Source organism: Buteo buteo, chromosome 19, assembly GCF_964188355.1.
Source record: "Buteo buteo chromosome 19, bButBut1.hap1.1, whole genome shotgun sequence".
Taxonomy (NCBI): Eukaryota; Metazoa; Chordata; class Aves; order Accipitriformes; family Accipitridae; genus Buteo; species Buteo buteo.
Genome location: NC_134189.1, coordinates 7,724,438 through 7,750,449, shown reverse-complemented (window position 1 = coordinate 7,750,449; position 26,012 = coordinate 7,724,438). Strand labels below are relative to the sequence as shown.

Genomic DNA, 26,012 nt, shown 5'->3' with positions numbered 1-26,012 from the left:
GCTGCGTGGTCCCATCCCTCCCACACCACGTGGGAGGGTGAATCCAGCAGTGCCCAAAGCCGTGGGCGTGCTGCGTGGGCGCAGAGTCTATTCCAGTGCAGGCAGAAACCCCTCAGCATCAGCTTTCCTCCTCCTGCACTGCACACGGCTGTCGTCGCGATGCCTGGGCCCTGGTCACCTTGGAAAATGTAGCCTTTCCTTTCTTCTACAGGTTTGAAAATGCTTTGCCAAGAGTATAACAAGCCACATCCTACAGGGACAAAGATGGAGCCAGAAGAAAGTAAAGAGACTTGCTCAAGCTTAAAGAGCAAGGCAGCAGCAGAACTGGGAAATGAAACTTCCTGACCCACAACCCTAGGTTTTAGCTTCTTAAATAAGGATTCTCTTTCCTCATTAAAAACCTAAAAATGGGAAGAGGGGGAGGAATATTCTGTAGACACAATGAACTTGGCCCTCAGAGGGCTAATGACCTGATATACTTTTTTTTTTCCTTCTCACCTCTATTTCCCCTGATAAAGTTATTGAAACTTCAAGGACTATCCTTCTTTACTGGTCTACTTTAACCTAGTGTGTCGGCTCAACATCCTTTTCCCAACCACCTGAAGCCAGAGACCGTCCTTCCCAGAGAGGAGATTACTTTCTCGCTTTCAGTCTCTCTGGATGTCCTCACAACACCCTGGACCGAGACCACTCCGCTTTCTGGATTGTGCCGAGGGACACCAAAGTCCTATCCGCTGGTCTCAGCCTGCAGTAGTGGCAGCCTGAAAGGGTATCCTGGAGGTAAAACCTGGTTGTTCTCTATTAATTTTTCATTTCAAGAATGGCTCCAGGGAAAGGAGGGAGATATAGGTCAGAGACTTTGGGGGCTGATTAGTAACTCCATACATCTTCCTTTTTTTTTTTTTCCCCTCTCTTTTTTTTTCCCTTCCAAATTCAGAAACAGAGGGTTTTCCCTCTGTATTTCTCATTTACTCCTTGAACATCATCGGCATTAGTCAGCAAACTCCTGCTATTTCCTCGACGAGCCCCTGACACTTGCAGAGTGACTAATCCTTCTCTCCGCACACCGTGGCTCCGACGGTTGTATCTGCTTTTTTTTCCCCAAGAAAAACGGGTCTCCGTGTTGCACACACGCAGTACTCCCCCGTGGGCACTGCCCCACACGCTCCTGCTGCCGTGCGGCTGCAAACGCCGCGATTTTTTACGCGCAGAGCCGAAGAGCCAGGAGGGGATGGCAGGGCCTGCACTCAGGCCACTTCTTCACTCACCACCGCAGCAGCAGCATCCCTCCGACTGGGAAGCGGTTAGCTACTGCCCCAAGCACGGGCACGTGGAGAACACAACGGAGGAAGCCCGAAGCAACCCGGTTTCTCTTCGTGGCCCTGCCAGTAACCCGCTCTTGTCGGGTCACGTTCCCTCCAGTATTAGCCTTTCCCTCCCGGGACCGAGGGTCTCTGCCCTCGTCGAGGCGGCCGGTGCCTGACCCGACGTGCAGAAGGTCTCAGCTGGGCTTCCGAGGCACGAACGCAGGGCGAGTAAAACGACAGCTCCTCGTGACTCAAGGCCGCCTCGTCAGAGCACGGCAGAAGGCTCCTCCTGGCCAGGTGGGCTCGCACAAGACGTCCACCCACAGCCGCGCTCGCAGGGCACCCCGCGCGTAACTCGCGCTCGCGTAGGCCATCGCCCGCAGACCTGCCCACGCTCCGCTCTCGGCGCCGAGCTGAGGCCGGCGGCGAGTTCGTCGCCTTCGCCTTCCGCGCAGACCGCTCTGCCCTGCGTCCAACACGCGGGGAGGACGCCACGCTCCCAGGGCAAGGCCGCGGCCCGGGGCCGTGGCAGGCGCCACCTCCCGCCGCCCTCCACGGGAACGACCCGCGTCCAGAGCGGAGCACGTCGCTGCGGATCGGCGGGAAGGCAGGCTTGCCAAGTTGGTGCCGGAGCAGTCCGTTCCCCGGTTTAACCTTGCCACCCCCACGCCGGCACCGACCCCGCTCCCCCCGCCGTTACCTCCGTCCCCATTGCAGGAGAGCCTTCTGCATCGCTGTGTAGGGAGGCATGAAAATAAACCACCGGCTCCAGTGCCACACTCCCTCCTGGCAGATCTGTTTCTCTCTTCTTAACTGTTTCCAAGTGCCTGGCTGTTTTATAATCCCCACTGAGCATTCCCTTAACTCCTTCCTCACTGAGCCCTTCCACCCTCCCTCGCCCGCTCTCTCTTAAAAGGCGGAAAAAGCCAAGGCGAGGTAGGGGGTACAGAAAGCGAAGGAGGGAGCCTGAATCAAAGACGGAACAACTGAATCAAATTGCACATATAACAGAACCAGCAAATTAGTCATTTCCCTAGCCTTCTCTTACGCAGACAAACTGACTCTTCTAATATAGTATTTCTTTTTTTTTCCCTGTGGACATTTGTGTACCTTACAAGCTTACTTCTTTCCTAATCTCCTCCTGCTTTTTCATACCATGAGGTCATATGCTTCTGCTGGTAGCACAATTTTAAATCACAGCTTGCCCTTTGAGGTCTGAACCGAAATCACTTTCTTAGATCACAAGTAAATATGAGTCGATGCCTTCACGCCCAGTGTCACCATCCCCCCATTTAGGCATATTGCAAAATCTGAGAAGCGAGCGCAGGTATCACTTCCCAGTGGAAAGGACCTTGGCGATCACCACCAGGGCTGTGCGGAGGAGCTTGGGCAAAGGGACACGGCCTCCCCGTTTCCGAGACGTGGGACACTGCAATTGCCCTGAAGTGAACTGGCGAGAGCCGCACACGCTCTTGGTGCTAAAGGCTGGGCATCGCACGTGTGTGTGTGCATGCAGGGAGTAACCTGCCCTGAGACGTTTTAGGAGACCCACAGGTCGAGGCTACACCGGGATAACCACGACGTACCGTGGGGGTCACTGCGTGCCGAGGTATGCCGGACAAGTACAGCAACCCAGCAGCTTTGGATTTCGTAACCGTGATTACGTGCAAAGCAACGTCACACAACACTCTGGTGTGTGCGTCGCTCCTGTGAGAGGATGAATAAAGAAAACGGGGGGGAAAAAGCAATGGCTTTCACGCATCCCCCCTCAGGTGGGAACACAACACCTGAAGCTGGCTGCTGCGCTGTCCTCAAAGCCCACGGCTGCTTCTTGCAGCGTCTTGAGGTTACCCTGACAGCTTACGCTCCAAAGTTTGCCAAGGTATCTTTTTCCCTGACAAAATGAGCTGTTCTGTCACACAAGGCTGGGCCGCAGGGCTTTTAAAAACGGTTCTGCTGATGTTCAAAGGGAGCAGCTTGCTGTGCAGAGGAGTGGTAGAGTTAATAGTAGTAGGATCAGCACAAGCTCCGACCCTGCCATCTGCCTTCGGCTCAGCCAGGCCTTCTGCCGAACAGCCAACGCGGGCTGGGGCCACTGGAGTGAGCAGCAACTCAATGACATGAAAGACTGCCTGGGTTAGTTGATTAAGAATAAGATTAAGAGCGCAGGAATCCTGTATAGCACTGGTACTGACTCCGTCTGGGGATTTCATGGGGATATTTAAGCCCGGTTTTCCAAAGAATTCTTTTATTTTGCACAGGTGGGTGTTTGTGTGCCAGCTTAAACTGGCCTGATGAACTGAGGATTCCAGAAACAGGGGTCATCTCTGAAACTGCTACGCTTTCTTCTTTGGTCACCTCCTGGAGAAAGCAAGGATAAATAATGCTTAACTACCTCACTCCCCTGTAACATTTAACTCCTTTACATTTATAAAGCTCCGCAGGAAACATAGGAAAGCCCACTGGAGTGGACCAGGATGCCCCTCACAACCACGGGTCGCAGATCCCTCTTGTTTGCCCTGTGGACTTCTTTTTAAGCGCTGGCCACTGCTGGCAGACCCCAGCAGAGGCTGCTCGGCTCTGCTCCTGCACATCCAGATTGACAGCTGCTTCAAGAACTTTCCCTCTTCTTTTTTTTTTTTTTTTTTTTTTTTTTTTTAAATAATAGAAGAGTCACTTAAGGCTTGCAGATGACCTCGAAGTACCAAATTGCTGACCCGCCACCGAACTCTGAGCCTGCCAGTAGAACCACGAAGAGCAGGGCTTGGTCCCCTTGAGGGATGGTGAAGGCAAAACAGCTTTGTGGACCCGAAACAAAATGCTGAGGTCCCCCTCTGACATCATATAATTCTGCGGTGATATCTTACAGAAATTTAAAGGATCGCTGTGGCTGATCTCCAAAGCCAGGAGGAGACAGGTGGAGGGAGCAGTGGAAGGGTGCTGGTCTGGAAGGGGGACAGGGGAGCTGGGATGAGTGAGGGCACAACGTGCCTGCTCCGAAAGCGAAAGGAACGGAGAGGCCCCTCCTTCCACAAACAAAGGGAAAAAGACAGAGGAGCAAAAAGCCTGGACTTAATCATGAAAAACAATAGCTCATCATTTATTTTCATATCCCCTCGCTAATGCTGGAATAATGCTAACAGTGGAATTCTTACGGCATGCATGTCATGCCTGCAAATACCAAGTGAATTACTTCTCAGCTAGGCTATGGGCTGTGGCACTGAGCAGCACATTCGTTACAAGCGGTTGGATGATGAACAACAGTTCCCAAATTCCTCCTTCACAATGCTACTTGCATTAGTTGTAATTTAATGAGTGAGAGAGAGAGAGAGAGAGAGGGAGAGAGTAAGTTTTGGCTCAAACCACTGAAATAATACTGCCTGCCGCTGCTTCCCACTGGGTCTTGTATTAACTCACACCACCGCCTCCTCCTCCTCCTCCTCCTCTTCCTCCTCCTCCTCCCCCCTTTTCACACCTATCCTCAGGTGCTAAAAGTGGTGTCATGAAACCCATCAGCATGGCAAGAGAGCGTGGCAGGAAGCCCCCAAGCACACGCATTCCTTCTGGCTGAGAGGCAGGAGAGGACACAAACCTCTCCCTCTCCTCTGCCGACAGTAACAGGAGGGCTTGGGGGGGTTCCTCCAGCAGCCAGTCTCTGTGTGGACGAGCCTCCAACTCTTCTTTGGTTTCTTCCTCCTGCAGAGCCGGTGCAGGTAAAAGACACTGAATTGGCAGCTCTGGAAACAGAGCACCAAGCACACCCAGCACCATCCACGTCGGTGCAGAGCTCCCACCACGCACCCTTGCCAGCACGGTCCTCCGGCCTCCCGGAGGGAGCCACAGCGGGGTAAGCCCAGCCTTGTCCCTGCCTCGCAGGCTGTCTTAGCTGGTTTGTCGCTCTTTGGAACGATTTTGAGACCTGGCAAGCAGCCAGCGCACGGGAACAAAACCTTTGCTACGGGTAAGGCCTTCAGCGGCATTAAATGTGCCATCGCTGCTGACCGCCAGCAAACCTGGGAATCGCTGCCACGGCTGCCTCCTCAGGAGCTCCCGGGTAGGTCCGTACCTCCCAGGTCTTCAGACCAGAAACCAAGTCCCTCTTCTTTGCTCCACAGACCCTGCCGCAAAAGGGACAGCCTCTTCGGAGAGGCAGGGGCATCTTGCAGGTTTCTGCCCTGGAAGGAGCCTAACTGGTGAGCATCACCTCCCACTCCTGCGGCAACCTTCCCACAGAGCCCGTCCCCCTTCACACGACGGGACATTTATCCACCAGATGACCCTACACGTAAGGTTCACGCCTGAAACATGACCCAGTGTGTGGGGTCTCGTATGTTGGGCCAGAGGAAAGCTGAGAGGTCTGATCTGAGCAGCAGACCTACAAGTAAGAGGCTGCAAATATCATTACGGCTCTCCTGGTGTATCCAGTCTCTTCAGTGTTCCCCACTGACAGCGCGTAAATGACAAACATCCACGGATTCCTACCCCGTGGAGCATCCAGAATCCTCCTTATCTCCTCTGTGCCAAATGTAATTTAAAAGCACCCCCCCATCCCAGCCACATTTTGTGGTATTTTTAAAAAAAATGAATCCAAACTAAATTTACATGTTTCTGAAATGAAGGTATAGGCAGGGGAAGGCAAAATGCCCTTAGGATTGGAACCAAATGTATTTGTGCAAATGAGACCTAGGATTTAGTTACCTTCCAGCCTCCAGCATGTGCTACAATCTTAGCTTTGGCTTAAAAACCATCTGTTTTCTTGTAAAGGTTGACAAACAGCAGTGATCCTTTCTCCGGTGTACTGGCCAAAGTCCCACAGACCTGACTGGGGGAGGAAGGTGGGCAGGATGCCACAGGATGCTCCCAGGGACATCCGCAGACACGGGTCTGTATGGGCACATAGTTGCACATGTGCTTCCCAGAAATACAGCAGGCGTGATGCTGGGGGCCACCTTCAGAAGCTATCCCAACGCAGATCTCCCCCTCGCCAAAATCCCCCTCCCGAGCCCAGGTGCAGCATCGCGCGCTCTGTGGCTTTCCTAAAACTACAGCCGTGTTTTAAGCAGTGACGGGGCTCTGAAATGAGTGAAAGCATCCAATGCTGAACTTACCCTAAGTGACAAATAAATAAACAAGGATCGCAGTCGCAAAGAAGAAAGGAAGAAATGGTGAGCCTCAGCCTGCTGTGACTACCTGTGTGCTGGGCGGCTTACCCACTCCAGCATTTCGGGGAGCCCGGCATCCCCCCAAGATGAAAAGGGTCCCTGTGCAGAGAGCAAGCGTGGGGAGGAGGGGATGCAGGCGTGAGAGGGAAGCGGGGGGCTCCCCCGACAGAGGCCCACCCCAGCGGCTATGTGGCCTTTAGGAGCCTGGCACAGGGGTGGTGTTACCTGCCACCAGCCGCAAGCTGAGCCTGCTGCCTGCGAAGGGAAGCAGCGACCAGGCTGGGGAGACGGAGAGCGCTTATCACGGGCAGAACTATAGGGATGAACATATGTAACCAGACGTATGGAGACCAGCTGGGCTGCAGGCAGAACGGGCCTATTACGGCAACAACTTCTTTGGGCATCCAGTGAAAACCACAGAGGTCAGAACTGCCAGCCACAATTAATCACGTTCACAGTTTAAAACCTGACCAAATCCAACGCTTCTGTTGGGACCCAGAAGTTCAGCCGGAGGTTCCCGGCCCTGCTGGGAAGGCAGAGGCTGTCCTGCCCCTCGGTTCCCCTCCTGGCAGGCTATCACAGCTCAGGAAGGCTGAAGCTCAGCCGCGGCACTCGGTGAAGCCACACTTCAGCTCCCTTTAAGCCTTCAAATTAGGGCTTACACGGGGCTTAAGCGCAGCCCGTCCCAACACAGGGTTGGATTTCACAGCTCTCGTGTGCTGCTGGGTTGCTACCTCCAACCGAAAAGGGGATGAGCTCCCCGCAGGCTGGCTGGCAGGCAGCCCACCCGCCCGGACACCCCGAGCAGGGGATGGGGAGCGCCTGCCCCCCGCAGCCCTCCCCACGTCCCTGGCAAGCAAGGCAGGAGGGCCGAGACCACCAGGAGAGGCTCCCGCTTCCCTTGCCTGGGTTAGCCAAGTAACTCCCAATATCTGCCTTTGCAGCGAGCGTTTCACGGTAACCACAGAGCGTTTTACCTATTCGCCCGCGCCTGCGCTCTTCCTCCCCACCACCACCCCCCCAAGGCTCACCCCGAGCCCCAGGGCGACCGCAGAGCCCCCTGCGCTCACCGGCCCCCGGGTGGGGACATCTGACACGCAGCATTCAGCTCCCGTGGGAAGTCAGCACGTTCTCCATACGTGGGGCGCTACGTCCTCATCCACGAACACCCTCAGGTGGGCTGGTCATCTTCAACCAAGCACGACCGAACGTGACAGGGTTGTGCTGGGGAGGGGGTGGCAGAGGGGAAGAGGCTGCTGGGGACAGGAGAGAGGACACAAAATACACAAGGAGAGTAAAAGCCCCATCCCCTTCACAAGCCCTGCAATAACAAGAGGGCGAGACCGACAGGAACACCAACCGCAGTGAAACCCAAACGAAAAACTATGACCTGCAACTTGCTCCAGTGATGCCAAGTGACATAAGCACGTTTCCTAGCTCACCCCCAGTGCTGCCACAAGCATCTGTTTTATTGCGCCCGGTATCAAAAACATCAGGCATCCCCACCTGAAATCCTGCCCTACCCTGCCATTCGCTCACATCCTATCTTCTTCTTCCCTCGCACATTATTTTCTACAGGCAGCAGCTTTTTGGCAGGAGACTCGGTGTCTGTTTGTGACAGGGCATGGCAAGGGAAAGCAGACGTCTCCTTGTAAAGCATCCTCTTCCTGAAACCCCTTCAACCCTTCCTGGCTGAGAGGAAATGCAGGGATTGATAATGACTCAAGTGCTCCTCTGGGAAACAGCAATGATTTTGGAGGAACACGAAATAACTTTTCAGCCAAGCCCAGTCCTAAAGAGGGGAACTCCACAGTCTGTAGCTCAAGTTTGCAGCTGAGCAAGAACAAAACCAAGGCTCAGGTGCCTACCCGCAGGAATGCTGAAAAAGATACAGCTACTTTACTGAGGTGGTCTCACCTACATTAGGCATGTTGTGAGTGATATGGTAAACACATCTAAATGGATACAGATTCCCCAGGGGATACTGCATTTGCATACAGATATCAGCTCCATCACAGGACCAGATTAAGACTGAAATAACTGAGGATACAGGAGGACAGACCTGAGACACATCAGCAGATCTGCAGAGATACCCAAGAACAGGTCCAGTAGGGCCACCAAAACCTGGCACTGGGAGAGACGCGTGAAAGACACCAGCCATGCAGCTGTTCTGGGTCAGGATGGAGATGAGCTGGTGGATGTGGACTGGAGATCGCTCCCAGTCAAAACGTCTTGGATGGTATTTTTCTCAAGCCTGGATTTCCAGTAACCCTTTTGTTCAGCCTGAAAAGTCACACTGCTTCAAAAAATCTCTCCCTGCCTTTTACAGGCAGAGTGGCAGTGTCCCCTCCTGAACACATTGTGATTTACAGCCTTTCACACTCACACCGGCAACACAACCCCTTACGCAGAGACTGCAGACAGCACTCCTGCCAACACATACGCTGTCACAGCATCGCTCCACATAAACACCCTGCATTCACCTTGTTTATATTTCCTCCTCTACAAGCTGCGACAGCTCACAAACACACAGAAAGCCTAATTTATATTTATAATAAATCTCCCTTCTTCATTCCCTGCAGTGGAAAAGAGCCCTGGTACAAATACAATTTGCTGAGAGAACGGCGTAATAGCTCTAAGGAGAATCAGGCCCACGTTGCCTTCTGTAGACAAAGGGGATGAAGCCACACGGAAACACACGTGCGCGCTCCTACACATGCCTGCAAACATGGAAAGAGTCCCACATATACACACATACACACATATGCTCTTCCACCTGTATTCTCACACACAGCTCAGTAACAGCATCTACCGTGCCTTCCGACTCGCATGTGCTTTCAGGCAGCGCAGGCATTTGGAAGGTGCACTTTTCATTATCCAGGTGCTCACAGCCTCAGATAAGCGATGAGAAAATGACACTGCAAGAGAAGTATTGTCACCATCAATGGGCTCTGCTTGTGTCTGGGTTTCACGTGTCCTTGTCAGGTGGTGCAGCTATTTTAAAATGGGGTTTGCAATGTGTTTCTTATCCCCACTTGCTAAATACATACATATTCTGATGTTGAGAGAATGCAGAGGGGGAGTTTGGTGGGAAGGCAGGTTTCTGGTGGTGCCAGTGATAGCGCTAGAAGAGATGAAGGAATTTATAATTGTACTCATGACTAAATGTGATCCCCACTTGCTTTGTAGGCACATGCCCCGAAGCAGTTATGAGGTCTCGGGTTTCTCCACGGTGTCCACAAACTGGGTGTAGCCAAGAGTTGTCCTTTTGTTTTAATCTGCCTTCAGAGAAAAGGCTGTAATCTCTCTTCCCTCTGCAAAGGACTTCGTTCCAGCTTCCCCTGACCCCATCACCCCAAGGCCTGACTGCAGAAGCGTGTTCCCCGCAGGACAACGCCGTCAGCCTGCTCAGAAACTGGGGCTAGCGTGCCGTGCCGGTGCTGTGCAGGGGAAGCGCACCCAACCGGTCCTCTGTGGTCTCTACTGGCTCCCAATAACCTTCCGTGAAGGTGACCTAACTATTCATTCCTGTCAAGGTGTTCTGTGCTCACATATCTTCTGAGAAACTTTAACCCCCGACGGCATTGCAGAGTTTGAGTGACTTGTGCAATTCCTCCTACCTGCCAACTCCTCTCCATCCCGGCGGCACTAAGTTGGACCAAAAACTTCGCTCGACGTGGCTACCGAGCCTGCCAGGAGCCCACCCAGATGCCTGAAAGCTCCCGTGCACTGACGTATCGGGAGCTGGAGGCTGGGCATCATCTAATCCCAGCACTGCTCTGCTGCTGACCCAGGGCTCGTCCTGCGGCACGTCACTGAATTCCCGTAATGGAAAGAGCCCCGTTACGTACTCCCCTGCCCCACTGCATCGCTAAACTAGCTGACGCGTTATGGATTACTGCTCTGCTCACATCCCTCCCCTCCACTCCTCCCTGGGGCACCAGAGTGCCTAAGTATGGGATCAAAACTGTTTGCCAATGTTACGGTGCTCAAGAGCATCACCAGAGATCTGCCATGTTAGAGATGACCCTGCTCTGAGTATTTTAAAGACTAGCAATGGCCATTTAACTCCCCAGAAATTTTGACACTAGCGGAAGATTAAAGATTGCACAGGCACACAGAGTTATGAGGGTTTTCTTGGAATTTTTTCTCCAGCTCCTGAAGTCAATCGTCTAAATAGGAAAGTAGCAATGATGGCCAGAAATTACCAGTATTTAGAGGCAAAACAGAGACCTGCTGAAAATCCTTGCCAAACTATTTGGAATTTGTCAACACTAAATGCTGCCTAGGAGAAAATAAAACCCCATACATTTTAGCTGGACATTCTTCACCTCCAGCCTCATGCTTTAAGCAGATAGCCTTCCTACCAATGTAAGCATGGCACAACATGGATAGGATACTCGTCCTTCTGCAATACTGCTGCTCTCAGCTCCTGCTGGAGCGACAGCCTGAAGCCGTGGAAGAACCACGCAGATGGTCGCAAACCAGGCTTCTGACCCACTACCGGCATAGCTCCCCCAGAAACACCACTGTGAAGAGCCAGCACTGGGGTGAGGCTCAGACCACCTCCGCCACAACCACTCTCTGGGCAGGCTGGAGCATTGCATAGAGATCGTATTTCTGCTGGTATGCTTCTTTTGGGTACTTCTCCCCCTTCTCCCCATGCCAGCTCTAGCTGATTCGAGCACCTGTCGCAACCTTTCTGAAATCCAGGTTGCAAGCTCTCTGGGGCAATGCCATGCCACGTTTGTCCATCTTTTGGAAAATCTGCAGCACAGAGATCCTTGACGCGAGATCCCAGCTGCTAGTACCTACGAATAATTTGTCATTAAAATAAAAGTGAAGCTGCACCAGGGGATTGCTGTGCCTCCAAGTTTTTTTCTGGACTAGATTACTCTCAGGAGACACAGGAGAGCTACCACTGAGATAAAAAAATAAATCTCAGCCCACTAGGTTTACACAGAGACCATCAAAAATATGTGTCTGTATTGTTCTGACCTCCAGATCATTTTTTTTCCTTTGCTTTTTCCTAACCTTTAAAAGGCATGTAAGATAAACAGAGAAGAAACCAGGCAGACAACATCCTCGGAAGAGATGTAGGAATATAATCAAGCTCTCAGACACACGCACACAAACACCATAATTTATCTCTTCCTCCTCCTGTTTGATATTATCCTCTGTTCTAGTATCATAATCTGTTGCTATGGAAACAGCTATGATGTCACTACGAGAGGTTTATGGATGCCTTGAACAGGAAGGAAAGGTACATGATGATGGGAGAGAAAAAAAAACCACCTACAAACAGCTGCTGAGCAGGAGACGTTCCAGGAACTGCAAGTGTTAACAGGGAAAAGATAAATACATTGACAGTGCTGGCGCTGCTGCAGACAAGAGCAGAATATAAACCGTGTTTTAAAAATAAAGAACGCTTACAAATTTTGTCTACAAGTAAAAATATTCTGGGAAAGCTAAAGGAGCTTCCTGAAAAAACAAACTTTCTCTGAAATGTTCTGCAAGTTTTCTGGGACTGGATATTTTCCGAGCCTTACTGCTAGAGTCCACATCTCCATCAACCCACTCTATCGTCTGCTGTAACATTCCCTCCAGAAGTGTTAGCGTAACACCCCACCAATGCAGCTAATAGTTAGGGAGCTTGCTGGCTACCCGCCATCCCGTGTGCCTTTACGATCTGTAACTAGAGAAAAAAAAGTCATGTCTTCAAGCAAAAATAAACAGACACGCACTGAACCCACTGGATCACATCCAGTAGCAAATAAACGCCCTGACCCCAAACTATAAGAAAAAAAGAGCTTTTCTTGCTCTCTTCACCCAAGAGAAGAACCATAATCTTCCAGACTTGCTGCCAAACACATTGACATACCTGACCTGCTACTAGAGAGAACAGTATGTTGAGCCTCACACGCTCGAAACGCGCCCAGCCTCCGGGCCACGCACATCCACGTGCGGCACGATGCACGTGTGGTTCTCACCCGTGAGCTCAGTCGCTGGTGACTCTGTCTCTGCACTCATACCTGTTTCAGTCACCCAGACTGATGATGAGAGTAGGGTAGACACGGGGACAGAGGGTGGGACAGTCACACGTGCCCTTAAACACATCGTGTACAGGCTGTGGGAGAATTCAGTGCGCGGGCCCTGCCGGGGAGGAGGAAGGAGGATGGCAGATCAAATTCATCCTGCATAGCTGCCTTCATTGTGGGAAGGGCAATGGCAGTGAGGGAGGAAACCACAAGGATCTCAGATCAATGAAAAGTGCTGGTGTTTCAGCTAATCTCTGCCCCATCAGAATTTCCTGAGCACAGAGAGTAGTATCAGAGGTCTTACGGGAATGCTATAGCATCAGTTTTGCTTCTGGTCTCAGCTCCAGCCGGGGAATCCCCAGGCAGACTCTCCATCCTGCCTATGAGCATTAGGATAGAGGTGGTACCTCCTGTCCTCGCCTGCCTTCCCTTCCAAAGATGTCAGAGACAACTGCAGGGAAAAAAACTAGGAGAGACTGAAGTCAGTAAGGGCAGCTGCAAGAACAGTCCCAGCCAGGATCTTCAGCAATTCATCCAACTTTCTGTTCCTGCCAGCCTCGGCTGTGACGGCCTCAGCCCCTGTATTTCCCAGGGATCACCTCCCTCTCTCCTGTTACAGACACCCGCCCTCATCTTTCTTCCCCACCTCTCTCTCTCATGCTCTTCTCTCGTGTTCCTGACCTATTGCCTTACTTCTTCTCAACCTTCAGCCCACCCTTCCCCTCCCCAAACGAACCCCTGTCACAAATGTTTAGGAAAACCCACACATTGTGATTTCCTCTGCCCAAAGAGCCCAGCCGGTTTGTATTATGCACGCTCCTGTGTCTTCATCTACATAAAATGCAAATGTTTTGGGGTGGGAACCATCTACCCCTCCGTGGCAATGTCATGCCTAGTGAGGTCCTGCTTTTCTTTGGCACTGGCACTACTGTTGCAAATACAACTGTTCTTAGGAATACTTCAAAAGCACCAAAGGAGAGTAAAAGAACAGGAGATGTGAAAGTGTTTTTTAGTTTTTTCTGTTTCTTTTCTATTCTGGGGGCAAGGTTTTGTTCCTTTTTTTTATGAAACAATTCCTTCTCTTCTGTGCTTTCTATTTGGGATTGCAGAGCAGAAAACAAAGCTGATCCTGGTGAAGAAACAGAGACTGTGCTTTTTGTAATTCGGCAGGTGACACCAAGCAGGAAGGGACTGCAAAGTCAGGAGAATTAGATTAGAATTCAAAACAACCCCGACAAATTGAAAGGTACAGGATGAAATTCAAATGGGACAAATATGAAAATCATACGTTTAGGTAGGAAAGGCTAGCTCCACACATAAAGGATAGAAGATGGCTCACAAGGCATCAGACCTCTCAGACAGGACCTGGGAGCCACAGCGCATCACAAGCTACACACAGATAAACAATGCACAGTACAAAAGTTAAACCAAACATGAGCACTGGCTTTAAGAGACGTGAAGGAATACTTCTGCTCTACTCAACCAGCGCAGGACCCCAGGTAAAGCGCTGTGCTCTAGCAGTGCCATTCAAGAGAGAGGTGGACCAGCTGAAGGGAACATAGAGAACTAGGAGGACGGTCAGAGCCGCAGAAAACAAGGCACAGGAGAAAGAGCTGAGGAATGTGTTTGAGAGAGGATTTAGCCTAAGGAACACAAAGCCAAGGAGAGACGTGACAAAGAGAAAGGAAGTTTTTCCACACCCACCGTCGATAGGACAAAAATCACAGCAAGCAGAGCAGAGCAGAGTTACAGAGGAGGTAAAATCTTTTCAGTGACAAAGACAGTTAAAGGCAGCGATGACAGCCTGGGCAGGCTGTGGACCCTCCATACATGGGGAACACACTGGACAGATGTGTTAGGAAACATGCTGGACAAGCACACATTTGGCATAGCACATCCTACTTTGAAAAACTTTTTGAAGTCTTTCCTATGCCCACTTCCCATGATTTCAATGATTTTGGTGAGAGCTAAGTTTCTTCTGCATTTCAGCATAGCCCACAGACCAAAATAAACCTGTCAGCGTTTAGAACCAGAGGAGACGTTAGCCTGCAGGGCACCGCTGTGTAACAGTGTTGTTCCAGGTCTTGCTAATGCCTTTAAGGATTAAAGCTTATAATGAACAGGGAAGACAGCTGCCCTTCTGAGTTTCCCAAGTATCCCTGGCAAATACCACTGCCTTGCGGGGTGACCCTTTCCGCTTTTCAGGGTAGGAGCTGTAAGCGATTGCTCACACTTCATCCTTCCAGAGACAGATGTCAGCACAGGCACTGGAAGGTGAGCAGGACAGAGAACGAGGTGTGAATGAAGAGTGAGCTTCACCTTCTCCAAGCAAATGTCCCATTCAGTGGGAAACGCTGAAGAAAACCAAGGGAGCAAACCATGCCATCCTCCACCCAGCATAAAACGCCCTCTCCCTCCAGAACGCGACACAGACGGGCTAAGGCTCGCCCCACGGAGACGGCGCTTCCCCCCACGGAGCTGCCCGGGTTTCAGTGGTGCTGTTGCTGATCTACACTATGATCCCTGAAATCAGAATGGAGCCCAGGAGCAGCTCAAGGGGCTCACATCTCGAGGATGCTCACCTCCCACTGGCTATTTTGCAGCCCCCCTGCGAATAAGAGAAAGACTGTTCCTCAGCATCATTCTGCCAGTGGCTTGATCAGAGAGCCACTCTTTATACAGCACCTTGAACTTATACAGCACTGTACAAACACACACTATTACAGCTTGTTACTACTTCCATTAAATAAATAAATTCTAATAGTACAGCTTTTTAATTCTTTTAGCCCTGACTCCGGACTCTCTAAGGTATTTGGCAATATGGCGATGCCTTTGCCAACCTATGGAGACGGGGGCTGCTCCTCCGCTCACCTGAGTGGGGAAGTCTTAGAAGAATAATTTCTACCATCAAAATTACCCAACTCAGAAGGCTAGCTGAATTCAAGAGTGGTCCCAAAATACATGCACTTGTGCTTTCTAGAGGAAGGACCTCAGTCGCTGATGCGGCCAAATGAAGGAGGATTCAGGTGCGCTCTCTGGGCTGTACATGGGTGGAAGCAGTAACATGCCTCTACTCTTCTGCCGTGACAAAGAGACAAATTGCTAAATGCCCTATCTGGAGTGAAATGATCACGTGGGTTTATTTTCAAAACAAAAGCTGAACTTTGTACTGCTAGGAGGAATAGTTTCAAAAGAGAAGGCCTCCTGTTAAACACCCAGGTCCCCAGTAAGGTATGTAAATAGCTGAAGAAACAATCTTTTCTCTAAATAGCATTCAATGCTCACTTCTCTTTATCCACCAGTTAACCTTCCAAAAGCAAAAAAAAGCCCTATAAATAACACTTCACATTCAGGGGGCAGAGATTTCCTAGTAAGGATGAGGAAACAACCTCATTTTTATAAATGGACTGATTAAGCTATAGAGGCCATGAGTCAGAAAGGTACTTCAGCGTGTGGCCAGAGTTAAAGACAAACAATTCTAATGAAGTCAGCAGCACTGCCTGTGAGCTTAAATTTAGGCAAGACCTTAAAATATCTTCTTAAATTGGGATCAGAGAGGAAACGGGTGGAACTTTCGAAAACACCCAGTCTCAGCCTACCTGTCCTTTACAGACACAGGGATGGGGACACCATAATAGCTGTCAGCCCACCAGTGAATGCCTTTGCAAACTCCCCTTCTCAGGAGTCTTGCCCAAAGATATGTGCTCTCCCAGTTGCCTTAAGACCTGCACCTAAGTGGTCCAATCTGCCTCATCCTGGTGTCTCTAAGCCCAGCCCAAGCAGAAGGTGGCTGAACTTGCCCTTGACCTTGCCATCTGGCAGGACTGCTCTAACACCATCACCTGGGACCCACTTGGTGAGGCCCACAGTCAGGACAGGGATTTAACTCCACGCCCAGGTCACCAATCCTTCCATGATTTGACCTCCCAGAACTTTCCTCCTGGCCAAATATCCACAGACTTTTACACGCCATTGCTGCAATGTGGCCAAAACTTAGGCTTATTCATTTAGCCACCCAAGTACATTACCTCCCTCCAAATAAATGGTCTAACTTCCAGGGGTTGCCAGGAGTTCAAAACCCTCACAGGCATCAGAGGGTCTCTGGGCTGTCCCCCATCAGCAGAAGAGACCTACACTGATCAGGGTGCACAGCCAGCGCTTACCCAGTCTGGATGAAACCACATTCAGTGGTTTCAAAGCACCACATGAAAGTGGACAGTAAACAGCAACCACTGGGTAAACAGGGAAACCGAGGCACTGGAAAATGAAAATTACTTCATTTTCCAGGCCAGCTGAGGTGTCCTGCCGAAGCCAAGAGGGCTTTCCCACCTGTAACAGCCATGGAGAGGAACGCGCTGCACGGAGTCCAAGGGCCGATGATGCGGCAAGTAACTGTGCCTGCCTCTTTGTCCCAGCGCGTTGTTTGTCTACTCGCCCTGGTCCCTGGTCCCAGCAGCGCTCTTTCCGCTTCCAAAAATAAAACAGCATTTTTCACCCATTAGACCTCAAACCCATTTAATCACTAGACGCGGCAGCATGATAAGAACAATAATTATAACTGGGGGGGCTTCCTGTTATCCTGGCTATAGCCATATCCTGAGCTAATAAAAACTTATGCTTTTGGTCGCAGCATTGACTTAGCTTAAGTTCTGGTTATTAATTCATAAACAGGAAGCGCCTCCGAGTTATCATCTCCCTGCACGAACTTTGGGGTAAAGACCTTTACTCTGCCTCACTGGTGCCGCCTCCCCGATGAGCAAGTTTTGTGCGCTTTAACGAGATTCGAGGATGCATTCAAAACGCAGCAGGGCCGGCCTGTTCCTGGCGTTAAACGGGATCTGATCCGCGACACGTCCGGGGTCGCAGTTTCAGGCTTCGCAGCCCCTCGTGCGACAAGGACAGCGTGCAGGCAGGTCCCTGCCTGCGCCGAGCTCCAGCAGCAGCAGCGGTGGCGAGGTGCAATTTACAAATATTACCCAGATTAATTCCATAAGCCACCCACATAGAAAACTACCGACACAGCTGCTAAAAATACACCGCGAGTTGCAAGAAAGTTGTCAGGAATAAGTAAGAAGCAAAGCAAAAAGGAACAAAACCAAAACAGAGGTAATTGCTGTTTAGAAAATAAAGGTTAAGGCATATAAACACCTCTTTTTACCCAATTCTGAAGGATGCCAGGTACGAAGTACCCAGGAAATTGCTGGAGGCACCTGCCCAGGGCAGAAATCTACCCACAGCCCAGGCACTGGTGATGTCTAGCAGTAAGCCCGCTTAAAATGGGGCCCCCCCTGGTCCATAGAGCCTGGTGCTGTTCTCCACACAGGAAGAAACGTCCCACGACAAGCGCACCGATGATGATTTCGCACAGCAAGGGCAACGTTACCTGGAGGAGAGTCCAAAGAACCAGATTCTCGCCTGCCTCAAGCCGTTCGCCTCCTCTGAAGCCGATACAGCCGCCCCTGAGGAAGCCGCGTCTCCGGTGCTCAGCAGGACAGCGGCCATTAGTTTGCCCCAACTCTGGAGCAGAGGCCATACAGGATGACACCTGATGAGGCCTGCTTTGAAGCCCAACACATTTCCCCGTACGGCTCACAACCAAAACTAAAATCCAGGCCAAACACTGCATGGCAGCGTTACTTCTGTTTTATTTTACTTGGTAGTTTTTTATGTCCGTCATTTTACCGCTCAGTTCTGCAACACGCAGAAAAAAATGAATGAGAAAAACCCAGCAGAGGAGAAGACGACAGCAAAACCTCTGAATTCCTTGAAACGAACGGGAAAATTCTCCTTGCACAGGGTGTGTGGGGGAGGATTTTGCACCAGATATTCACTTATTTATCATGCCTCGCCTCTTAATATCAGGTGAGGCACTGTTCCACTTCCCTGAACCAGTATTTAAGCCAGCTGCTCAGCACACGCACATACCGCCCTCACCTCCACGTCGAGAATCGCGGGTGAATTTATGCATGTGCTCTATGTTATCACTCACTTAAATTTCTACTGGAACCATTTCATAAGGCCTCCCAAGGTGTCACATTTCCTCCCGGGGCACCTTTTCTGTCAAAGAGCCTACGTTCTGAAACCGGTACGGTGGAGATACTGTTTCACCTACCCTCGCCTGCCTTGCGGTGGTGACGGTGGGCGTGCGTGCGTGCCACCCGAGACCGCTGGGTCAAGGGCAGGAGCAGAGAAGCGACTGCCTGGCCGCAGCGCTGCTCCAAGCCCTCAGCTCCCGCGCTCTCCTCATCGGCCTGACCGTACCTGATGCTCCAGAGGAGGGCTACAGACCAGACTGGTTATGCACATGACGCGAGGCTCGTAAGGGAGGATGGCGGTCCTTGCCTCCTTCCAAGGAGGAAATCGCATCCCCTGCGATAAGTAAGTTTTTATCTATGCACTGCGATATTGCAGGGAATTCTAAGGACCTCTCATGGCAACTAGGAGGCGAAAAACATTCATTAACCCCTCCTCCGCCTCCCTCGAAGCCATCCAGCAGCAATTTAACCCGCAAACGTACTGCAACACAAAACAGATCAAACAATCCCCGTCAGCCTTTACGCTATCTACCGGCTCCTGCCATTCGGGACATCCACCTACTTTAAGGCTGGAGGCGTGCTGCAGAGCCCGGCCGCGGACCCTTCCGTATTGGCTGCAGGGAACGTGGTTTTTTTTTAACGGGTTGCTTTTCAGGGCATTTTTTCCATCTGCTCTCTCTTTCCAGTCAGGCAGAAGCACGGGCGCCGCTGAAGTTAGGATGCTCTAAGGAACCGCTAAACTTCCACCGCACGCTTCGGTGCGGCACCGCCGCCTCCTCCCCGGGAGAAAGCCGGCGCCCTGCCCGCCCCGGCTGCGGCCGAGGCCTCCTCTCCTCTCCCGTCCTCTCCCTTCCCTTCCCCTCCCCTGCCCGGCCCGGCTCCGGGGAGGCGGCCGTGCCGGCGCTCGGCGGCCGCCCGCTGCGGTGCGCCGGGAAGGGGGGGGGGGAAGCGCGGCCGGTCTGACCGCAGGCCCCGCGCCTCACTCCACCCCCGGCCTCCGCCACCCGCCGAAGGGCACCGCACCGCCCCGCACCGCCGCCCTCCCGGGAGATACGGCCCGGCGAGGAACGAACTTCAGAGCGATCGCCGCATTTACCCACCCTGCCGGCGGCGACCGCTCGGGAGGGGCTGGCCAGCCTCAACGGGCGGGCGGTGCGATGCCGGCCAGGCCTCACCGGACCGCCGGGGGGGGGGGCCCGGGGCCGCGACGGGGGCGACGGGCCCGGCCCGGCGTGGGGGGGAGGCAGGTAGGCGCCGGGGCTGCGAGCCCCCGCCGCGGCCGGGAACGGGGGGCGGCGGCGGCCAAGCGGCGGCCTCCCCCTGCCCGCCGCAGGCCCCCGCGGCCGCCCGCTGCCGGTGGAGGCGCCGGGGGCGGCCCGGGCGCCGGGCGGGGAGGGGGTGGGGGGGGGTGTGTGTGTGTGTGTGTGGAGGTGGGGAGGCGGGCGGGGTGGCGGGGGGGGGCTGCCCGGGCCCGGGGACCGAGGCCGCTCGGCGGCGCGGCCGGCAGAGGGCGCCGCCGGCGGGCCGGCCCCGACCGGCACCCCGGGCCCGCCGCGGCCCCTCCGCCGGCACCGACCCGCCGCCGCCGCGCAGGGCCCCGCCGCGGCCCCTCCGCGCCCTCCTTCCCCCCCCCACCCCCCCCGGCGGTGGCACCGCCGCCGCCGCCCCCGGGCACCGGCAGCCGGGTGGCCGGCAGCGGCGAGGGCGGGGAGGGATGGCCGTCGTCCCTCCGCTGCCGAAAACGCTCCTCTTTGTTTGTCTGCCTGCCTGCCTGCCTGCCTGCCTGCCTCTCGCCGGGATCCGAACTCCGCACCGCCGGTGAGCCCGGGGCTGCCCAGAAATAACCCGGCGGGCCGGTAACTTTACACCGCCCGCCGAGCGCCCTCCTCTCGGGCGCTGCAACCCGGGCTCGATTTTCTCCTCAGATAAGTTTTACCGGCCTCGCCATAGGGAGAAAAGTACCGTGTCCCCGCCTTCCTCCCCCCCCCTCCTCCTCCTCCTCCTCCTCCTCCTCTCCCCACCGGGCGCCCGGGTCTCCGCCGCCACGGACCGACCGGTCCCCGGGCGGGATAAAGCGCCCGCCGCCGGGTGGATGTCCCTCCGGTTTATGTAACGCTCGCCGGCCAGCGCCGAGCCGGGAGGGGTGACGGGGGAGAATAAATGCATCGCGAGGGGATTTAAATGAACCCCGATACATTTAAATCTTTTTTGTTTTTTAAAAAACACCCACCCTGAAATACGCACCAATCTAACACCCCACTCCCCCCCCCCTCCTTTATTTATTTATTTTTTTCAAGCCGAAAAAAACTAAGTTGGGGCACTTGGGCTTCTCGCCGCAGCCCGGGCTGGGCTGAAGGAGAAGCCGGAGGAGCTGACAGGCGGCTGCCGGTAGCCCCGTCCCCCGCCGCCGCCGCTGCCCGCGGGGTCTCCGCGCCCCGGAGGAGAATCCCGGGGTGGGGGGGTGGGTAACTCCTGGGTGAAAGGAGCGGGGTGGCCGGTCCTGGAAATGAAAACTGCGGCGAGGGGCAGGCAGGCACACAGACGGAGGCGCAGGGCAAGCTCCGTCCACCTCATTGTTCTGCTCGGCACCGGCACCGACTTCACCCACCGCCCCCCGCCGGGGCCCGAGCGCCCGGGACCGCGGAGCCGGGGAGGGCTGGGGGAGCCGGAGGACGCGGCGGGGTGAGGGGGGGGAACACACACACACACATACACACACACAGAGCCGGGGGTCGACCCACGCCTCGCCCCGCTCCGCTCCCCGCCGGGGCGCCGGGCAGGGCGGGGGTGCCCCGCCGCCAGCCTCCCCGCGACAACGCCGGGGGGACGGCGAACCGCGGCCGGGGACCCCCGGTTCTCCCCCCCCACCCCCGTTCTCTCCTTCCCTCCCTGTTCCCCCCCCCCCGCTGCGAGGCGAGGGGTGCCGGCAGGGCGGGCCGGGCCGTGCCGGGCCGGTTCTTACCTTCGTACATGGGGGCCATCGGTGCAAGGACGCCTGTTATTCATGGCAACGCCGCCACGAACGACGCGAGATCGCAGCCCCCCCAAACTCAACACACATCTGCCATCTTGAGCGGGTGTCTCTCGGCGGAGGCGAAGCTGCCGCCTGCCTTCTGCATCGCTGCCCGCCTCAACGCGGGGGGAGCCGGGCACATCCAGCCCCGTTTTGCCGGCCCTCCGACGCGGCCGGGGCGGGCGGGAGGGCGAACGGGGTTTGGGGGGGGGGGGGGGGGCGGCGGCGGCGGCGGCGCCGGGCCGGGGCCGGGGCCGGGGCCGGGGCCGGGGCGAGGCGCGGGGCCGGGCAGGGGCGGCGGGCGGCGGAGCCCCCCCGGCTCGGGACGGCGGCGCTGGGGAGGGAGGGAGGGAGGGAGGGAAGGAGAGAGGGAGGGAGGGAAGGAGGGAGGGAGGGAGAGAGGGAGGGAAGGAGGGGGGCTGGCGCGGTGCCCCCGCTCTCAGCGCGGCATGGCTGCGTGTGCCGGGGCGCCTGCAAAAGTTGCACTGGGGGGGAGAGAAAGGGAGAGAGAGACGGAGGGAGAGAGAGGGAGACGGAGACCGAGACGGAGAGGAGGGGAAAAAAAAAAAAAAAAGAGGGGGGGGGAGAAAAAAAAAAAAAAAAGAAGCGAAGGGAGTTTGCAAATAATCAAGCGCCGATGGCACTGATCGCGGCTTCCCAGAAGGAGAGGGAGCGAGCGAGAGAAACCCTCTGCTGAGATTATGTGGGATCTTGTTTAACAACACATTTCAATCAGGAGAAAAAAGGAACAGTCAACAGAAGTTGGTGAAACACTTCTGTCTTCCCCCCCCCCCTCCTCTTTATAGAAAAGAGAGGAAGGGAAAAAAAAATAAAAAAGGCAGCTGATTGAAGCTTTGCAATTCACTGGCTGTGGGGATCATATAATTTGAGCTCATGTTTTACAATAGCATGGAAAATTCCTACCTCTCCCCCTCTCCCCAAATAAATCTTCTATTCCCTCAAGGCATTTCACAATCTGGTTCACTGACAAAAGTTCCAATTTATCCTTTTTTTTCATTTAGCTTGCTTGCAGTGTAAATATTTAGCGGATGCATTTAAAATAAACATACGTTGTTGCTTTTAGGATTCGGGTTGTGTTTTTGTTTAAAAAAAAAAAAAGGAACCACATCAAAGAAGTGTTTACTTACTGAGATTGACAGCCACTACTTCCCCCCCCCCCCTTTTTTTTATTTTAAAAGATCCAGCTCCCTGGATGAGCTCTTGCTGTAGGAACACCAACATGACCAGCATCATTTTTATCGGTGCATAGAGAAAAGCCGTAGGTGAAGCCACGTTATCCGGAGCCCCCTTTGCCTGACAGGGGCTTTACGAAGGAAGGTCGGTCACCAGGTACCCATTACACAGGCGAGGAAGCTGAGACTCATGCAAAGCCTCTGCCAAAGGTGGAAACGAACCTCAGGCTGCGATCCTGCGCTAACCCCCGTCTGGATCTGCCCGCCTGGAGCTCCTTACAGGCAAGCAATCCGGGACCAGAGCAGTGAAGATGTACTTTCTTTGAGCCTGCTGTTACGGCTGCTCCCCCAAAAACGCTGCCTCTTGCTGCTGCTGGTGCCAGCCCAAACCTCTCCCACCGCAGGATTCAATCGCAGCAGGGCTTGACACCCGGCCGCTCCCGTTGATGTCTCGAGGAGGAGGCGAGAGGTAACTTTTGTTTGGGGATTTCATTGAGAGCCAAGCACTCCTGCCAGCCTGGCCCTTAGTCTCAGCGTGCTCAGAGGACACCTACGCTGGCAGATAAAAGCAGATCAGGGAGCAACCCGTGTTGACCAGCTGATGGAGCGGGATGGCCAGTTCCACACTGCGGAGGACGCAATCCCCAGGCTCCTGTGGGCCCCCTCGGTCGCAAGGTATCTTCAGCGTTTTGCATGATTTTTTTCCCCACTGAAAAATGCTTGAAATAACAGGAGGGCTGCCTCATAGCCTATTAGCATTCTGTTTACAACATGAAGCTGAGGATATGTTTACAACAAGAAGCTGAGCATACGTGTTAAATGTGTCAGGGAGCGGCACGCAGGGCAGGTGGAGGTTGTTGAGGGTGCGAAGTCGGCCGGGACGGCACCGGAGGACTGTGTACAGCAGAGGGAGCAAAACCTGCTGCTGTCTCATCCCTGCTTCATTTTGAGAGTGATCCAAAGACCAAGCACCACCAAATCTTGGAAAGAAATGGAGCTGCCTCCAGCTGGACCACTGGGCAAGTCCAGCCCAGAGCTGGCGGGCAAGTATTTGAACTTGCTTCTCACCCCTCTTTAATTTAGCCACAGTGACCCTCAGGGTTTGGCTCTAGGCACCGTGTCGATAACCTCACATTCTCCCCAAACGCATTTCTGGTCATTGTAATTCCACGCTGCTCTCTTCTTTTATGATGGAGGACATTACCTGCTTTCCGAGGCTACTAATGCTTGCGATCCCAGCCTGCCTCCTTGCCCTTGATCAGAGCGGCAGCCGTGGAGTCCCGTCTCAGAGCCACGGAGGAGAGGTGGAAAAGTGTCGGAGAAGAGCACAGGACAAAACCAGAGGGGAGGAGCAGGCTGCTAAAGGAACCGGCTTCGCTTCTTGTCATTGCATTTTGCTGCAGCGTGGCTCCACATCACCCTTGCTCTCCTCTGCCGTGAAACAGGGACGAGGGTACCAGCCTCTGCTGCGTGAAGCTGCACCGATGGTTTCTTCTCCCTCTCTGTTTCACCCTGAGCTGTCCCACAGCCCTTGGGTCTGCTTTAACTCCCCGTCCTTCAAAGCTAGCATGATGCAGGAGCTTAAAACGTAAAGCAGACTCACTCCCCCACCAGAAGACAAGAGGAAGGGGCTGGCGGAGGGGTCGGCAGGACTCGCTGCCCGTGGCGTGGGCATGGCGATGGTGCCTCCTGGCCCTGTGGCTGGCGGGTGGAGCACAGAGGGGGACGCGGGAGCAGCCAAACCTGTGCGTGACATACCTAGGCAAATTGCTAAAGCTGCCTGGCTTCAAAGCACAGGTTATTCTGCCTCTTTTAGGGGCAAGGTGCTCAACTTGATGGACTACTTGGCTGGCCCAGGATGGCAATTCCTGATTGCCTTTCAGGTTCGGTAACACTAAGGACGTTACAGATTCTCATCTGCCGATAATGCGTCCAAAGATAGGAAAATTAATGGGGATATTTCCACCAGCTAGGACCATTCTGGTCTTACATATTTTTGAATAGTCCTGCCAAATGAGGTCACAGCACATTTGGTAAACAAAAACCAGCCCCAGCAGGTCTTGACCTTGGCCAAGATCTGCTGCTAAAACCTGGTGCACGGGGGAAGCCCATGGTGCGTGGGCACGCAGAGGGAGCAGGGGTTCGTCCTGCTGCTCACAGCCTTCCTCCTCGGCTCACACAGGGGCCTCCACGACAGAGGGGACTTGGGGTGTGTGGCTTGGAGCTGGGGGGTACAACCCCTTGCTGTTCTTTCCCACTGCTGTGCACAGACAGGGATGCACTCAGGAGGTGGCCCAGCTCTCAGCCTACCACCTTCTTTCCATTCTCCCCAAAACTGAGCATCCATGCAAGGATGCTACATCCTTGGTCATCTAGGCCCCCCGTGGAGTGAACATACTGGTTGGGAGCCCGGTGCTGGCAGCGAGGCCACAGCAGCCCCAGGGCAAACCCATCTCTCTGCAGGAGAGATCGTGGTCCCCCTCTGCATGCCTGAGACTGCAGACGTGTCACTCAAATTTTGAATCCAGAGAGACTTTCCAGCCCCAGCAGATTATTTGTTCCCTTTGGCCCCTTCACTTGGGAGACGATCACGAACCAGCACTGGAGCAGCACATTTTAATGTCTCATCTTACGATTTTTCATTTCTCCATTTGCATATTTGGGTCTACCATAAACCCACCCATAGTCTGGGTGCAAGTAGACGGCACGCTCAGCCTTGTCGGGGAGCGTTGGGTACCACCGAGGCAGCAGCATCCTCAGCTACATCCACCGTCGCTCCTGGGTGATGGTGGCAGAGACTAAGCTGGGGAAAAGAGGGGCGGCCTTTTTACAGCGCTGGGCTGGCACTCAGGGGGCTCGTTTCCATTTCTGCCCCACATAGGCAAATCTTGGTGGTCTTGGGCATGTCACTCGCTTATCCTGAAAGGCACGCGGTGTTTGACTGGCGTCTCTCAGGGGACTGGTGGTAACGACCCGAGCCTATACTCAACTGCAGTGGGAGTAGCAGGAATTACTGTTTCTTGCTGGAAATGATGAGAGTTTGGGGTTCTTCTTTGAAAGTTAATACAGCATTTGGAGGTCAAGGTGCAAGGAGGAAGACAGATGAGTTTTAAAACATAGTTGTTGGGCACCATTCCCATTTTAGGGGGATTGTGCGAATGGACATGAGGTGCTCTTTGGTCTCTCAGAGCCAGAAATGCTACAGTGGCATCACCTCCTCTTCTCTGCTGCCTCTGCTGGGCCCCGGCTGGGCCAAAAGCACTT

General features: G+C 53.9%; 1 protein-coding gene across 3 annotated transcripts in view; it reads right to left on the bottom strand.

The window, feature by feature from the left end:
- Positions 1 to 21,756, bottom strand: part of HIPK2 (homeodomain interacting protein kinase 2) — a 132,159-nt gene extending 110,403 nt beyond the window's left edge. Inside the window, exon 1 of one of the 3 annotated variants that reach the window (XM_075051722.1) lies at positions 21,505 to 21,756. In XM_075051722.1, the coding sequence (XP_074907823.1) occupies positions 21,505 to 21,523 (19 nt within the window). In that variant the 5' untranslated portion in view covers positions 21,524 to 21,756. Of the gene's footprint in view, positions 1 to 19,104; positions 19,125 to 19,642; positions 20,394 to 21,504 lie in introns of those variants that run through there. The other 2 variants (XM_075051720.1, XM_075051723.1) reach the window with 2 other exon arrangements.
- Between the last annotated feature and the right edge of the window lie 4,256 nt (positions 21,757 to 26,012).